Raw genomic sequence first — 17,681 nt, 5'->3', positions numbered from 1 at the left:
AATATAGACTCATGAATGCATAAAATCACACACACAAACACACTCTCTCTCTCTCTGTATTTCAGCAGCAGGAAATAGAGACAAGACAGAGCCCTCAGCTCAGGCGAGAAAAAAAAAGACTTCCACTGGTGGTTTCCATGGAAACTGTCTCCCCTTCACTTTAGGGGGAGGGCAAGCGACTAGTGGATGAGTTAGGCCGACATTTAAGGTGGCTCATGGACAGGGTGGGAGGGAATTTAAGGTGGTTTGAAGTGTGAATCCATCTGACTTTTGTGCCTCCAGGATGAGACGGGTCGTTTGAGGTAATGGCAGTGCAGTGCAGGCGGTTTGAGCAAACGGAAAAGCAGACCAAAGATAATTGTGGCGTGCACCTCTTTCACCTTGGGCTGCACAGTCAGCATGCTCAGCAGCCAGACACACACACTCACACACACACACACACATTCACACATGGATTATTGATATCAAGATCACAAATCTGTTCATAATTGCATTACAGTGTGAGAGGATAATGCCACAGTATCAGCGTCACACAGACCAAATAATTGTAAAAATAATAGAGGTGAGGATTTTTGTGTCGGTGTGTGTCAGAGTGTGACAGTGAATCTGAAAAGACAAAAGACAAGACAAAGACTCAAAAGTTCTCTGCACGATTGCTCATACAATACCTGGGTTCGGTACGGATACCAAAACAATATTATTTTCAAAACTATTCTTGGAGAAATGTAAAGATGTTGGTGATGCTTTACTTTTCGGATCTGTAATTTCCAAGTGTGTCTCGAGGATAATTAGAACCAAGTTAGATAGTTCTTTTCAGGATACGTTATTTATTAGATTGTTAAGAAACTGTTATCAACATATCTTTCTACTTCACTTCAGAAGAAGAAGCCAGAAGTCTAAAATATTAAATGTTATCTAAGCTCAAGCAGCCGAACAAGAACTTTGTCTAAATGAAAAATAAATGAAAAAGTAATCGTTATTATTACCAGTACTTTGTATGTTTTTTTCTCCAGGGGTGTTGGATTGGAGGGTTTGTGTGGGTGGGGTTAAGGGCATGATGTGATGTGGTTTGGTCTATATACAGTACAGGCCAAAAGTTTGGACACACCTTCTCATTCAATGCGTTTTCTTTATTTTCATGACTATTTACATTGTAGATTCTCACTGAAGGCATCAAAACTATGAATGAACACATGTGGAGTTATGTACTTAACAAAAAAAGGTGAAATAACTGAAAACATGTTTTATATTCTAGTTTCTTCAAAATAGCCACCCTTTGCTCTGATTACTGCTTTGCACACTCTTGGCATTCTCTCCATGAGCTTCAAGAGGTAGTCACCTGAAATGGTTTTCCAACAGTCTTGAAGGAGTTCCCAGAGGTGTTTAGCACTTGTTGGCCCCTTTGCCTTCACTCTGCGGTCCAGCTTACCCCAAACCATCTCGATTGGGTTCAGGTCCGGTGACTGTGGAGGCCAGGTCATCTGCCGCAGCACTCCATCACTCTCCTTCTTGGTCAAATAGCCCTTACACAGCCTGGAGGTGTGTTTGGGGTCATTGTCCTGTTGAAAAATAAATGATCGTCCAACTAAACGCAAACCGGATGGGATGGCATGTCGCTGCAGAATGCTGTGGTAGCCATGCTGGTTCAGTGTGCCTTCAATTTTGAATAAATCCCCAACAGTGTCACCAGCAAAACACCCCCACACCATCACACCTCCTCCTCCATGCTTCACAGTGGGAACCAGGCATGTGGAATCCATCCGTTCACCTTTTCTGCGTCTCACAAAGACACGGCGGTTGGAACCAAAGATCTCAAATTTGGACTCATCAGACCAAAGCACAGATTTCCACTGGTCTAATGTCCATTCCTTGTGTTTCATGGCCCAAACAAATCTCTTCTGCTTGTTGCCTCTCCTTAGCAGTGGTTTCCTAGCAACTATTTGACCATGAAGGCCTGATTGGCGCAGTCTCCTCTTAACAGTTGTTCTAGAGATGGGTCTGCTGCTAGAACTCTGTGTGGCATTCATCTGGTCTCTGATCTGAGCTGCTGTTAACTTGCGATTTCTGAGGCTGGTGACTCGGATGAACTTATCCTCAGAAGCAGAGGTGACTCTTGGTCTTCCTTTCCTGGGTCGGTCCTCATGTGTGCCAGTTTTGTTGTAGCGCTTGATGGTTTTTGCGACTCCACTTGGGGACACATTTAAAGTTTTTGCAATTTTCCGGACTGACTGACCTTTATTTCTTAAAGTAATGATGGCCACTCGTTTTTCTTTAGTTAGCTGATTGGTTCTTGCCATAATATGAATTTTAACAGTTGTCCAATAGGGCTGTCGGCTGTGTATTAACCTGACTTCTGCACAACACAACTGATGGTCCCAACCCCATTGATAAAGCGAGAAATTCCACTAATTAACCCTGATAAGGCACACCTGTGAAGTGGAAGCCATTTCAGGTGACTACCTCTTGAAGCTCATGGAGAGAATGCCAAGAGTGTGCAAAGCAGTAATCAGAGCAAAGGGTGGCTATTTTGAAGAAACTAGAATATAAAACATGTTTTCAGTTATTTCACCTTTTTTTGTTGAGTACATAACTCCACATGTGTTCATTCATAGTTTTGATGCCTTCAGTGAGAATCTACAATGTAAATAGTCATGAAAATAAAGAAAACGCATTGAATGTGAAGGTGTGTCCAAACTTTTGGCCTGTACTGTACATATACAGTACAGGCCAAAAGTTTGGACACACCTTCTAAAGAAAACGCATTGAATGTGAAGGTGTGTCCAAACTTTTGGCCTGTACTGTACATATACAGTACAGGCCAAAAGTTTGGACACACCTTCTCATTCAATGCGTTTTCTTTATTTTCATGACTATTTACATTGTAGATTCTCACTGAAGGCATCAAAACTATGAATGAACACATGTGGAGTTATGTACTTAACAAAAAAAGGTGAAATAACTGAAAACATGTTTTATATTCTAGTTTCTTCAAAATAGCCACCCTTTGCTCTGATTACTGCTTTGCACACTCTGGGCATTCTCTCCATGAGCTTCAAGAGGTAGTCACCTGAAATGGTTTTCCAACAGTCTTGAAGGAGTTCCCAGAGGTGTTTAGCACTTGTTGGCCCCTTTGCCTTCACTCTGCGGTCCAGCTCACCCCAAACCATCTCGATTGGGTTCAGGTCCGGTGACTGTGGAGGCCAGGTCATCTGCCGCAGCACTCCATCACTCTCCTTCTTGGTCAAATAGCCCTTACACAGCCTGGAGGTGTGTTTGGGGTCATTGTCCTGTTGAAAAATAAATGATCGTCCAACTAAACGCAAACCGGATGGGATGGCATGTCGCTGCAGGATGCTGTGGTAGCCATGCTGGTTCAGTGTGCCTTCAATTTTGAATAAATCCCCAACAGTGTCACCAGCAAAACACCCCCACACCATCACACCTCCTCCTCCATGCTTCACAGTGGGAACCAGGCATGTGGAATCCATCCGTTCACCTTTTCTGCGTCTCACAAAGACACGGCGGTTGGAACCAAAGATCTCAAATTTGGACTCATCAGACCAAAGCACAGATTTCCACTGGTCTAATGTCCATTCCTTGTGTTTCTTGGCCCAAACAAATCTCTTCTGCTTGTTGCCTCTCCTTAGCAGTGGTTTCCTAGCAGCTATTTGACCATGAAGGCCTGATTCGCGCAGTCTCCTCTTAACAGTTGTTCTAGAGATGGGTCTGCTGCTAGAACTCTGTGTGGCATTCATCTGGTCTCTGATCTGAGCTGCTGTTAACTTGCAATTTCTGAGGCTGGTGACTCGGATGAACTTATCCTCAGAAGCAGAGGTGACTCTTGGTCTTCCTTTCCTGGGTCGGTCCTCATGTGTGCCAGTTTGGTTGTAGCGCTTGATGGTTTTTGCGACTCCACTTGGGGACACATTTAAAGTTTTTGCAATTTTCCAGACTGACTGACCTTCATTTCTTAAAGTAATGATGGCCACTCATTTTTATTTAGTTAGCTGATTGGTTCTTGCCATAATATGAGTTTTAACAGTTGTCCAATAGGGCTGTCGGCTGTGTATTAACCTGACTTCTGCACAACACAACTGATGGTCCCAACCCCATTGATAAAGCAAGAAATTCCACTAATTAACCCTGATAAGGCACACCTGTGAAGTGGAAACCATTTCAGGTGACTACCTCTTGAAGCTCATGGAGAGAATGCCAAGAGTGTGCAAAGCAGTAATCAGAGCAAAGGGTGGCTATTTTGAAGAAACTAGAATATAAAACATGTTTTCAGTTATTTCACCTTTTTTTGTTAAGTACATAACTCCACATGTGTTCATTCATAGTTTTGATGCCTTCAGTGAGAATCTACAATGTAAATAGTCATGAAAATAAAGAAAACGCATTGAATGAGAAGGTGTGTCCAAACTTTTGGCCTGTACTGTATATATATACTATATATATATATATATTTGTTAAAGACCAACTCTGTGAAACTAACAAAAAAGAAAAACATAAGTAAACTAGACTATAAATTTGTCGGGGCATTTAGTGCAAGCACTCGGTTTTTGACAATTTTTGATACTCAGTGCTACAAACTAGGGTTGAGTACCCTTTACATATGAACCGATATTGATACTGGTTTTCGGTTACTGTAATTCGGTGCTCATACCAAGAGGACCTTTTTTCAGTACTTTACTTTCTCTGTAGTAACAAAAATTTTATTTTTGAACAAGCTGCAGCACGTGGTAGACTAAAACACAATTCTGCTCCCTCCTCTGCTGTTTGTGCATGTGTGTGTACATACGTGTGTATCTGTGTCTGCTCATCTAGCAGTGATACCAGGCTATTGTTAAAACAAAATAGAAAAGAAAATAGACTACATGCCAAAACTACCATGGCAGATTGGCGCTGCAGTAATGGTTTTGGCTGGCTGGGAAGCAGCTGTGGAGTTCCGTGGCAGGCTTCCTGACTTCAGGTTGCTTCCTCCTTCTGTCTGAAGAGCAACCTGGCAGCTCTGTAGAGCTTTGTTGCTGGCTTCCAGACTTCGCGACATTTTTGTCTGAACCCAGCATTCTCTCCATTCTTGCTACTGATGGATTTGACATGAATTGCTGTTTGGTAGTGCCGGCGTAATTCAGTCAGCACCCTTGAAAGTACTGAGTTTGGTACTCAACCTTACCTCAAACACATTTGGGTTGGTACTGTGGTTTGATGCCTCGCTCTAGTAGTGTTGCCATTGATGATGGTGATGCCCTGTGATGATTCTGAGTTGTGCAAGCTGGTGCTTCGAAACAGAAGTGTCACACCTAAATTTCAGTAAAACTCCCCACCTGCCACCACTTTCACACACCTTTCCACACAAATTCAACACCCAACACAGCCTTACACCCACATCTTATTCCCACTCACTTCCCTTTATTCCCCTCACTTACACCACCTCCTCAACCACCAAGGTTGTCAGCTCTTGAGTGTCTTTGTGTGTATGCTATGTGCGTGTGTGTATTTGTGTTTTAGTAATAAGCTCAGGGTCAGCCAAGTCCCCCGTTGTTAGTGTATTTGTCATCTTTTCCAGCATGTATGATGACACTAGTATTCTTCTACTTTTGTCAGGTTTGCTTTATTTCCCTGTGGAAAATGCCCATCCACTGACATGAATTTCATGAATTAGACTCCTCAACACAAGACATGAGGATGAATTAATATGCAAGAGGAAGATCAACCTTTCAAGAACGTTTGCTGATGAATGCTGATCAAAAGTGCTGTATTTCTAATATATGTCTGAGTGGGAGGGGAACAGCTCAGGCAGATGGACTGTTAATGTGGGTGTGTGTATATTTTTGTATGTAAGCTGAGCTTGCAGTGCGAGGTCAGTTTTCTTGTTGTGTGCTTTTGTGAAAGCTGAATCTTAAAACTGAAAACCAAAACATCCTCAATTTTGCATACACCGACAGAGGGAGCTCATTATAGTGATGTGCATATGGTGTGTAAGCGAGAAAAGTTCAAAGAATAAGGCATAGAGTATGTGAATTTTAGTATTGCCGTGACCCAGATCTTTTACGATGGAGAAAGGAGAGATAAATCAGCAGGGATGGATAAAGCAAGGAGGGAACAGAGGACCAGGGGAGGGAGGGGAAGAGACAATTAACTCAACAGCCATGGAAGCCATCCAAGGCGAAAGCGAGTGGGTGGGTGAAATAAAAAAGAGACAAACACAAAGTAGTATGGTGAAGGTATTGGGCCTTGAAGGATTTGTGCACACGACAAAAGGAAGTGACTGAAAGAAAGAGAGGGCGGGATGAGATTTGTCAGACGATTTAAATGTTTTTTTCCTCCTGCCCTGCTTTGTATTGATGTCTGTGTTGTGATTCGTGTCTCCATGAAGAAGCCACTGCTGCAGATCGAAGTGTTGTCTGTCTATTAAAAGAGCACTTTGGGAGCGTCTAGCTGTGAGCCCTGAGATTCATGTTGTCTCCCCTCAGTGGTTCAATTTGGTGTCTACATTCCTTCTCCTGCTCTCAGCATAAACTGACTTCATTTCCCTCGTCTGCTTTCTCCTTCCTCTCAGAGCTGCCCTATGGCTGGGAGAAGATAGATGACCCCATCTACGGCAGCTACTATGTAGAGTAAGTCCCCCTGTTGACTTGGCTTAACTCAGCTGCTCTGTAGTAAAACAGAAAATGCATTTCTATGGTTTACAGCGCCTCGTTTATGAATTATAAACGAGTAAACTCTCATTTCTTTTTTATGTCTCACTGCTCATTTAATTTTAACAGTAAAATGCTCATCTGTCCGAGAACGCTGCTGATAAAACCTGCTCACCTGGTCAAAATGATTTAGTGTGTTGTTTTACAAACATACTGTATGTGTGTCCAGGTTTTATTTAATTTGGAAGTACATTCAGATTTGTTCTTGTCTTAACCAACTTTGCTGTAATTGAAGCTGAAAGGTAAAGAACAGTTACTGTGAGGACAGGTTTGGAATCTTGCCGCTGTATTCCTAGCAGCATTTGCTTGTAGTTATTATTTAATTTGGGAATAACATTTTACATGCAAGACATAGGAAAAACCATAGGATATGATGTATTGATATATTTCTAATAAACCAGCAGTATGTGGTAGTTAGATCTGAAAACGTCTGGACCCACTACAACATTAAAACACGAGGAGCTGTGTTACATTACATTTTTTAGATTGAGGCAGCATATAGACTCCGCTTTAGATCAGAGCAACTGTCCTTGCTTTACTACTTATTATGGCTATCATGTTAGCAAACACACTTGCCTGATATGCCTTATTGTGCTATGTTCACACTATGAGCAACACAGTGACAGACTACCAGTCAATTTCAACAGACGAAAGCCGGTTGCATGAAACTAATAACTGACGCACTCCATAACGTGGTGAATCATTAAGCAATCATATGTTTTTGTTTCTAGCCATTGTGCTGTGTTGTTCACAGGATTCCCATAGATCCTTAAAAAAATGTCTTAAAAGGGGGCGTCGGTAGCTTAGTGGTTAGAGTAGACACCCCATGTGCAAAGGCCCTGTCCTTGCTGCAGTGGCCTGGGCCCAAATCCGGCCTGCGGCCTCCCACCACGATCCCCCACCACACCCTCCAAAGGCAAAAAAAAAAAAAAAGCCCCAAAAAATTATCTTAAAAAAAGTCTTAAAAGGCATTGAATTCATTAAAATAAAAAATTAGGCCTTAATTGGTATTAAAATTTAAAAATCTTAAAAGTGTTTATGAATCTTTTTTAATGACGTCGCATTGTGAAATCTTAAAATAACTGGTAAAATTAAAAAAAAATAAAATAAATTACTGAATGCCTTTCACATTAATGTCTCACAGGTCAGGATAGCAGAACCGATGATCAAAAGCATAGATCACTTACTTGACTAATGATGCACTAAGAATCTCATCCTACTCTCTAATGTGCTATGTGTGAGCTCAGTCCTGCGTGTTATTTAATGAAGCAATAGGAGAAGATATTCGGTCTCAGTTAATGTAGGTTATTAAGCAGTAAAGGAATAAAATTACAGAGCTCTGGGTCTCAACTTCACGTCCCTGACGAACAACAAAGGTGTGTCAGTTCACGAAGTCTGACCTCCTGTCCTTTCCCTGACCCAGTATATTTGAGCGTAACAGAGTGTCATTGTGCACGCAAGGCGTTGTCCTCTTCTCATTGGCAGTTCCACTTCCTCCTTCACCACACCACGCCCCTGCCTCCTGTTAATCTGACTCCTTCCCGCTGGCGGTGGGGGCATGGTTCCTGTTTTGAAAGACAAGAGAACAACACAACTCCCTACACGTGCTGTACCTTACTATCTGTATATCACTTTCTATTCTTTTTACCATATATGAAACTAATTATCTAAGCATTGCGGTATGTGCTCCTCAGACTTCATGTCTCTTCCTCTCCTGTACTTCTCCACTTCTGCAAAGCAAACACATTCAGATCAGCTGAAATCATCTCAGTATTCTCATTTTTCACACATCTAAAACTTATATAGTGAATCACAACTTATAGTAAAACACATAACATCATTCTATTCCCAACACTAAACACAAATTTTAGATGTAATTCAGTCGAGATGCTATGTTTCAAGTAGCACACATACACAAGCCCATGACAACATAACTACGTTAAGGAGCCCTTTGAGCACACTTCAACACAGACTCAGACAACATGTCACTGGCCCGAGCCGGCCACACTGTTGCTGTGTAGTGTGAAAACAGTTTTAAACATCCAGCAGAAGCATTAGCTGATGAATGCTAGTCCAATATTTACTGGCATTATATCTTTTGTTTCCCAACTCCTGAAAAAAAATATCTGGGTCTTAAGATAGATTACTAATTGTTCATAACTTTTCACCAGGACTTAATTTCAGGTCACTGCAAGTTCATGTTGGCTGGATAGCTTACGCATGGCTTGTTGAGCCAGAGCAGCTACCCCACACCATCTTACATAGTTAGAAGATAAGAACTGAAGGGACTCTTATAAACACAACAGCGTACACCAAAACAATGAGCTGAAAGCAGTAGAGATTTGGACAGAGAGCTGTAGAGCTGGACTATTGGTTCTCAGTGGGATCGGCAGGACGAACAACACTTTCTCCTAATGGGGAGTCATTGGACTCATAGTGAATCAAAAATATTGCTCAGTGCAGTTTGAATGTGTCAATGATGTAACGCAATGAACTACTTTGTGGTATTGGTATTTCTGGCTTGAAGCTCTTAATGATCCCTTTTCCATTAACTGTATTGATGCATTGTATTTTCAGTCATATCAATCGAAGGACACAGTTTGAGAATCCAGTCCTGGAAGCCAAGAGACGCCTGGAGCAGCAGAGGCAGATGCAGAGCCAGGGACTCTCTGCTCTCCCACTGCCCACTATATACAGAGGTACACAGGGAATACTATAGTATGTGCAGTACTCAAATCAAACCATGCTAACATACTCACAGTTACATGAAAATACAAGGACAGCAGGAAAGACACACGGGCACATGGTCTTGATCTTCAAGCCATCAGGAGCCCCCGAAACCCAGGTGCTGACAGATGTTTTTAATTAACTGTAAATTCTCCCATATTTACGGATTCTTTATATCGAACATTGTGGTTGTTTTTCTGAATTTTCCCGACCCATCTCATAGAACGGGCAGTTTCATGAGTATTAGTTGGGGCAGATGCACAATGTCACAATATACAGGGTCGAATGGAGATTGCTGGCAGTGCGGGGGACAGAGAACATGCTCGCCCTGAGGCCCCTAGTGGGCTAATCTGAGTTTGAGGATGTACTAGACCAGTACATAATGTACCGTTTCATCTGAGTGAAGACTGCATATCTCAGATGAGTCAGCTTATCAGGAATTAAGGCAAATGTGTCTTTATTGCTGCTTTTGTATTCAGAAAGAAATGTACAAGATGTTCATTCAGCACTGAAAAGATCATGTCAAACTCCAAAGGTTCAGTGTGCAGGATTTAGGGGCATCCATAGGCAGAAATGGTATGTAATATTCATATCTGCGTTTTTATTAGTTTATCGTCATCTAAAAATAGGAAATTCTGTGTTTTCATTACCTGTTTATACGGAGCGGGTCCTCTTCTAGGGAGTCCGCCATGTTGTTCTACAGTAGCTCAGAGCAGACAAAGCAAACACTGGCTCTATAAGGGCCATTTGCATTTTTGCATTGGCCACTGTAGTTCTCCCACACGCTTGGCACATGGGAAAAGTTTCAGTTCTGCAACCTCAGTTCTAGATGCCATTAAATCCTATACACTGGCCCTTTAATTCTTCAGCAAAATAATGTGACAAACCAAATGTACATGGTTTTGAAGTATCAAGGATATCTAAAATATCATACTTCAACACTTCTGTCCCTGCAGAGAAGCCATTGTTTACGAGGGACCCAACCCAACTGAAGGGGAACTTCCTGTCGACAGCGCTGCAGAAGAGCAACATGGGATTTGGCTTCACGATCATCGGAGGCGACGAGCCCGATGAGTTCCTGCAAGTGAAGAGTGTAATACCAGACGGACCCGCTGCTCAGGACGGAAAAATGGACACAGGTAATTTGTGTACCAATGCAGGATTTTGACAACTGGTTGAGCAGTAAATTGAGGTTTAAACAAACTACAAGCTGTCATCGCTGTCATCGCTGATACAGTATTACTGTGTTTATAGAAATGCTTAAGCACAGTCCCATTACTCTGACACCTCAACATTATGGACCTTAATTTGCTGCCAAAGCAGATCAAGTGCGAAGACCTTTTGCTGGCAGAGTTTCAATTTCATTTCTGTCAACATTTCGTGTACCTGGAAGGCCAGGGGAGCGCAGTAGGGTGTCAGTATCCAGTAAATTTGGTGCTGCAGTGTAATTTTGCCTTTGCCGACTCAGAACATGTCTTGGCATCAGCACTAGTGCTTTGGTTAATTTTATGCCTCTGCTGGCAAAGGCCACCCACATGGACCTCCAAAATCACCTCCACACAGTCTGTGTTTGTATATTTGAGATTTTGTCTTCAGTGATTTAGTGATGAATTAAACTCAAAATGTCAGTATTTTTCCATGAGACGTGAGTGTCTCAGCAATTAATCTCTCTCTCCCATTAAGAAGATATTAAGGCTTAACGTCAAGTATGTTTTGCTTGATTGACAGGTATTCCAGTTTTTATCCATGATTGTTTGTGCAGCCTCAGATTTTGTAGTTCTGAAGACTGACAAACAGCATTCATAACCACTGGATGATGCTTTGTGGTCCTGATCTCATATGCAGATTTTTTCAACCAAAAGAAATGGTTGTTTTCATTCAAACTAAGCACAACACAGGCTACTCTTCACTTAAACCTTCACCGACCAAGAGATGGACACACAATGTTGGACATATGCAACATACAAAAGGAGACACAACACTCTGCTGCTCTATAGAAAAAATAGCAGCTTTTTATTTATAAGGCCTGAAATTTGGGCCATGGCCCTGCTTCATGAGGCACCATGCTCCTTTTCTTCCTCCTTATGGTCCATTTTTGTTGCCAGGACTTTGTCTGTTTAAGTGCTAACAAGTCAACATTTTTCAATCATATTAGTTATGTAAACAAAATTGCAGTGATACTCCAAGAAATGTTAAAGCATGTTTTAAAAATGAATATGACTATGGTTAGACTGCAGGCAAATCAGATTTGTGTGATATGTGTGTCCAGACAGCACCAACCTTTCTGCATGGATTGCTGTGGTAAAGACGTAGGCATCAGTAACGACGTAACTACGGTGATGACGCAGCTTTTCAACATGAAAGCAATGGAAGTCCATCATTTTGTCCTCCAAATAATCGTGCTGCCAAGTCGTGATGCAGAACTCCTCCATCACACTCCATGCAGTTTCCGTCACTCTGGATTTGACGTCATTGCTGTGTGTTGTTAGTGACGTAAAAGACACTTTAAGATCCAACCTTAGCAGCCAGAGCATCTGGACTAAAACACATTTGAAGAAATCCAATTGTAATCTTATTTCAGACCACCTCCAAATGTGGTTCGGATCTGATTTGCACGTCACAGCTTATGTGGTACAAATGAGAATCAAGAACCTGTTCCAGTTGAGAACTGGTTCCAAATTGTCCGATCCATTGGAATCACTTGCCATTGCGCATATCAATTCCTTTTATTAGTACCGACATGATTTCTGATAATGACGTCAAATTCATGAGTCTACGCTGCTGGAAGCTTGCAACAAGAAGGAGTGATGGCAAAGAGGGAGAAATAGTCCAAAGCACAGCTCCATTTTACAAAGAAAGATGACAACAGTGTGTGTGTAATGTCTGCATATAAAACTGCCATTTATTGGGCTCAGCAGATTTTTTCTTTTTTTTTTTTTTTAAAGATAATTTTTTGGGCTTTTTGCCTTTAATGAACAGGACAGAGTGAAATGGGGTGAGAGAGAGAGAGAGAGAGAGAGAGTGGGGGTTGACATGCAGCAAAGGGTTACAAGCCAGAGTCGAACCTGCGACCGCTGCAGCAAGGCATTGCCTCTATACATGGGGCGCCGGCACTATCCACTATGCTGCTGACGCCCCAGCAGATTTTTTCTTTGACCAAAAAAAAAAAGAAAACGAATGCTCTTCAAACATTTGCTCATTTCATCCATTTTAGATGATGGAAGTCAGACTATTGCTACACTGTGTTCAGACACAGAAAATTATCAATAAGGGAATCGATAAAGAATTGGACTGAAGAATCAGCCAAACAGAAACGATTGGTTTCAATAAAATCTTATTAATTCTCATCCTTATTATGTGTTTTTGTTTTTGTTCTTTGCTGTCCAGACTTTCTAGAATCAGTCTGGATGCAATCTGGGTATACCCAAAAAACTGGTATGGGCCGGCAGCCTGAACAAGGCCTAACTCAGTCATTGAGGTTTCCATATCCCCAGAAATATCAATTCATTTTAAAAGGGGACATCATTGGCCCTCGGTGGCATATTTGGGGTGCCCTATATTTGTGCCTGTAGCACTGTGTGTCCCAGACAAGGACTTCAGTTTCCTCTCAGCACACTCTCCGTCCTCTGTGAGTGCACTATAACGTTCTGCTTTTAATGGGAATGAGAGGAACTGATTTGATTGGCTATAACTGACACCAGCCCACACAACACCTACTTCCATTAGCAGATTCATTTCTGCCTTTGCAGCGGCAATGCAGGTGCAATATCACTACACAAGCACCAGTGGTCAAGGTATTATCACAAATCAGTCGTATACAGGTACACCACTGCCATGAAATGATCTCATACTTGTGTTTGTGTATTCATAAAACCAAGAATCAGTAACATCAACATGAGCTGTAATGCGGTCTCACATGGCTTACTTAATGGAAAGAGAGGCCCTGCTTATGTGAAAGGTTAATAATCAGAGTGTTTTTGTTTGCAGTGTCCTTCAGTAGACACTAAATCCCAACCTGCTCATTTACGATGTGTTGTTTTGAATAGAGGCATCAGTTTACACTCTTACATGGTGAGAATAAACACCTACAAAGTGTTCCATCGGTCAATTTGCAGGGTCCTTAAGGTAACAAAGATTGATTTTTAAGCTTCTACAGAAACAGACCTTTGCTTAGATCTAACCTTAAAGAGGTGATGTTGATAAAAATCATAATGGGCTTCGGTAATAGGCTCAGAGAAGGAGCTACTATGATGAGGCTTCATGTGTGCTCTGCTCTGAACCTGTGAGCTGGACCCATGCCTGGCACAGTTGGTGTCTAAACTGCTCATTTAGAGCTCATTTCGGAGCTGGGAATCCTCCTTCCTACTCTCAGCTCCTGCTCTCCGCTTTTATGTCTCTCCCTCTGCCTATCAGTTTCTCTTTTATCTGGAATCCATCTCTTTCTATTTTATCTCCATCTCTCTATTTGTCTCTCTGGCTTACCCTTTATTATGCTTCCTTATCTAACCATGTCATCTGACACTTCTCCTCTGCTTTCAGCCTGAGTATATTTTCATCCCCTTTCTCTTTCTACCTCTCTAGCTTTTCTCTCTTTATCCCTCCATCCTGGTCTGTCAGCCCTCTCCTCTCTCTCTCTCTGTGCTGATTTCTCTCTCTCTCTCTCTCTCTCTCTCCAACTTGCTCCTCTCCACTCTGTGACATTGCCAGAACTGCTCACACACATGCATGCGCGCACACATTCACACTCACGCATGCACACAGTCACAGAGTCACACACAGGCACTCCCTGGCTGAGATTAGCTGGCCTATTTGAGCTGTGCGGCATTGCTCTTAGGGATTGTGTATGATTGCGCATGTGACATGTGTGGTGTGTGTTTATGTGTGCGCACATGCCCACTTGAATGTGTGTGTGCGTCCGCATGTGTGCATGTGTGACAGAGAGTGCTTCCAGAAGTGTGAAATAGAGGATTTGAGGCAGCTGCATTTGTCATGGGGCTGTGACTTTAAAGCTGAAATCCATAACTTTCCGCACGTTCAAAGTACAGCAGAGATGACAGAGTATCTGCTGTCGCATTTGTGAAATTGTTTCACCTCCTTGCTAGTGGTTTGCAGCAAAAATGTCATCGACCCAACCTAGTAAGGTGAACATGAATGTAAAATTTAGTTGAGCTAGGAAATTAGTTAGCATAGCACTGCCAGCCAGGTCGGGTGTGACCTGACAAAGACAACTTTTCCTGCACACTACATAATAAACAATGGTACACATTTGCATTTTGGTCATCATCTCAACAGGAAGATGCAGCATCATAATGTTTCATGCATGAGCCACGACTCAAAAGTGTTACTACTGGTGAGTGTGCATCTATTTAAATGTTTGAGATTTTCATGATTAGAGTCTCTCTAGATGCCAGTGTACACCAGATGGTTATCATATTCACAGACACACTGAGACACTGCCCCTGTCTCTCTCTCACCTCGCTGTCTCACACGTACACTTGTAGATTGCCTGCAGTGGCAGTGAACTGATATTATGTTCCTATGTGACACTTGAGGGGGACAGAGTGCTTCTTCTGTGTTGCTACAGCGTGTCCTAATGCCACTGAGATATGACATTTGTGGCAACAGACGGTGACAAGTTGTGATTTTGCAGCACAGTATGTTTACACATGAACCACTGAGACCAGATCACGTGGTCTGTGTAAAATGTAACACACTACTGTGAGTCTGACTGAAGCTGTTGTGTCCTTTCTCCATAGGTGATGTCATTGTCTACATCAATGACATCTGTGTGCTCGGCACCACACATGCTGATGTGGTCAAACTTTTCCAGTCTGTACCGATCGGTCAAAGCGTGACCCTCGTGCTCTGTCGAGGCTATCCTCTGCCCTTTGACCCCGAGGACCCAAGCGGCGCAGCGAGCACCTCCCTGACACCAATTGGCCTGGAGCACCGCCCCCTGGTGGTAAACGGCCGCAGCAGCTATGACCCCTACCTAGAGTATCTGTCGTTGAGCTCCCAGCTGCCTCCTCAGGCACTGGCCCAGGCCGGAGCCCCTCACCCTGGGGACACACATCTAGATGGCTCATCCCTGCCGCCCACCACACCTGGTTCAGCATCAGCACTCACGCCTCATGACGACAACGTGTCCATGGCTTCCTCTGGGACTGCAGGGGTTGCTGGGGCAACAGCACAGGGGGCAGAGCTTCTGACAGTTACTATGGTGAAAGGAGCAGAGGGCTTTGGGTTCACCATTGCTGACAGTCCCACTGGTCAGCGAGTAAAACAGGTGATGTACCGTAATCATATGTACTTCTCTTCATTAACTCAGTAGACCATAAACAGTCCAGAAATGAAAGGATTCAGACCTGTCAGATATTTCATGTACATTTTATCATCTGTGTTTCGGGAAGTAAATGTGTTCCTTCAGGAGTGAAATCTCAGTCGTCAGCTAAACTCAGTGATCGAGTTGAGTTATACATTAAAGTTAAGGGAGAGTTAAAACAGCAGGTCAAGGTAAATTTAATTCAGTCAACACCACAAAGTAAAAAAAGATCGAGATAATAAGAACAAAGCTCAGCCTGTGAAGGATTTTCTATCTACTAACATAACGAATGATTGAAAGACGAGACTATCCTAAAGAAGCTATAGAATAAAAAACCCCAACCTGATGACTTGGAAGCCTGGCTGTAAGAAACAGATAAATTAGAGTAGATGAGTTGCGAAGATATGACAGATGCTATTTCTCATCCCTGTTGTATTTGTACAGTAAAACATCTGGGCTTCAAGAAACACAACATCTGTTTGAACAAGTCATTTGTTTTATGTTCAACATACGAGACTAATTATTTCTTCAGCAAATAGAAATATCTGCCTGTGTAGGTTATTGCACTTGTTTCTGGTGCATTTTTCACAGTTTCAAGAATTTCCAACAAACAATCTTCATGTCAGCATCTTGTAATAAGTCAAAATAGTCCAATTGGCTAGTCCTTTACGCATTTAAACGCTAGAAAATGTATGAACTGGTTTTGGAAAAGGCTGAAATCATCTCACCCCATAGGTAAATTTTTAGATGGATATGATTTTAGGGACTAATGAATAGCTGAATGCTTTGGGGACTTTTTTTTTGCAGGATTGAAGCTGTGTGGTAATAGCACTGACAACCGCCTACCTGCAAGAGCGTCTCCCAAAAAAGCAAAGTGTTTTTAAAAGTGGCTGCTGCTGCTGCTGCTGCTACTATGGTCCAAGGCTGCAAGACAGGCAGATGCTTCGGTGAACATCACTGGCAGAATTGCAAGCTAGCTTAGGGTTGTGTAATATATGCATACTGTAGCAAGACAATGGAAATCAGTGAAACATTCAAAGATTTCTACATTGGACAATTTACCAGTCATCTGAAGTCTGGTTGAATGTTATCCCAGGCCCAGTTTTTCTTCTGGTTGTCTTTATAGGCTGCTAGTTGCTATTCAGACACCAATATTACCAGCTCCTCCATCTTGTCGTCTTTCTGCTTCTCCAATGCCTGCCTCCTGCTATTTGGTCGGCAAAAGCCAGGCAGCTACCGCCAGAAATTCAACATGGTGAACTCTGTGTGGCAGAGCAAAATCTGTGCATGTTTACGAGGCCGGGGACGGCTTCATACCCCTACGGCTGTGTTTGAAATCGCCTCCCCTCTGTCGTCTTCCCCTCGTTGAAATGACAGGAGGCAGTGAGTTACCACCCAGCAGTGTGAGAGCAGCGTTAAGATGAGGAATTAAGCTCCTTCAATACAAAAATAAAGCCTGATTTTGAGTTTATTAATTATGGTAGACAAAGAAGCTTTGTGTTAATTGGAAGGTACCTCAAACCTCAGCCAATTAAATTGTGTGACGGTGGATGAAATGTGATGTTGTGGTGCAGGTGCTGGAGCCGGGCTCACAGGGAGCTTCGGGGCTGATAGAGGGAGACCTGATCCTGGAGGTCAACCAGCAGCCAGTGGCTGCAGCTGGACATGGACGAGTGGTGGAGATGCTCAAAGAGTGTCCTGTGGGAGCTGAGGCAACTCTCCTCATACAGAGAGGAGCAACAGGTGAGAGACAGACCTGTTTCTTTTCTGCCTGTCTGCTTGGTAATTCGTTTATAAGCTTCTAATAGAGTTTAACTCTTTCAGTTGTCTATTCATAAGGACTACAAAGAAACTTGTAAATAACACAACTAGTGCCACGCAAACCAGATATAGTACAAATTGATAGTAAATGATAGTTATATTGTACTTTT

At 42.6% G+C, this 17,681-nt stretch overlaps 1 protein-coding gene across 9 annotated transcripts in view; it reads left to right on the top strand.

Moving 5' to 3' along the window:
- magi2b (membrane associated guanylate kinase, WW and PDZ domain containing 2b) overlaps positions 1 to 17,681 on the top strand; it is a 107,358-nt gene that overhangs the window by 68,159 nt on the left and 21,518 nt on the right. For all 9 annotated transcript variants that reach the window (XM_033634985.2, XM_078167990.1, XM_033634986.2 and 6 more), the window contains 5 exons: positions 6,563 to 6,620; positions 9,279 to 9,400; positions 10,385 to 10,567; positions 15,185 to 15,714; positions 17,325 to 17,493. In XM_033634985.2, the coding sequence (XP_033490876.2) occupies positions 6,563 to 6,620; positions 9,279 to 9,400; positions 10,385 to 10,567; positions 15,185 to 15,714; positions 17,325 to 17,493 (1,062 nt within the window). The remainder of the gene's footprint in view (positions 1 to 6,562; positions 6,621 to 9,278; positions 9,401 to 10,384; positions 10,568 to 15,184; positions 15,715 to 17,324; positions 17,494 to 17,681) is intronic.

Source organism: Epinephelus lanceolatus, chromosome 5 (assembly GCF_041903045.1).
Source record: "Epinephelus lanceolatus isolate andai-2023 chromosome 5, ASM4190304v1, whole genome shotgun sequence".
Lineage (NCBI taxonomy): Eukaryota > Metazoa > Chordata > Actinopteri > Perciformes > Serranidae > Epinephelus > Epinephelus lanceolatus.
Note: the sequence above shows the minus strand (reverse complement) of the source record. Positions and strands in the feature narration are given on the sequence as shown.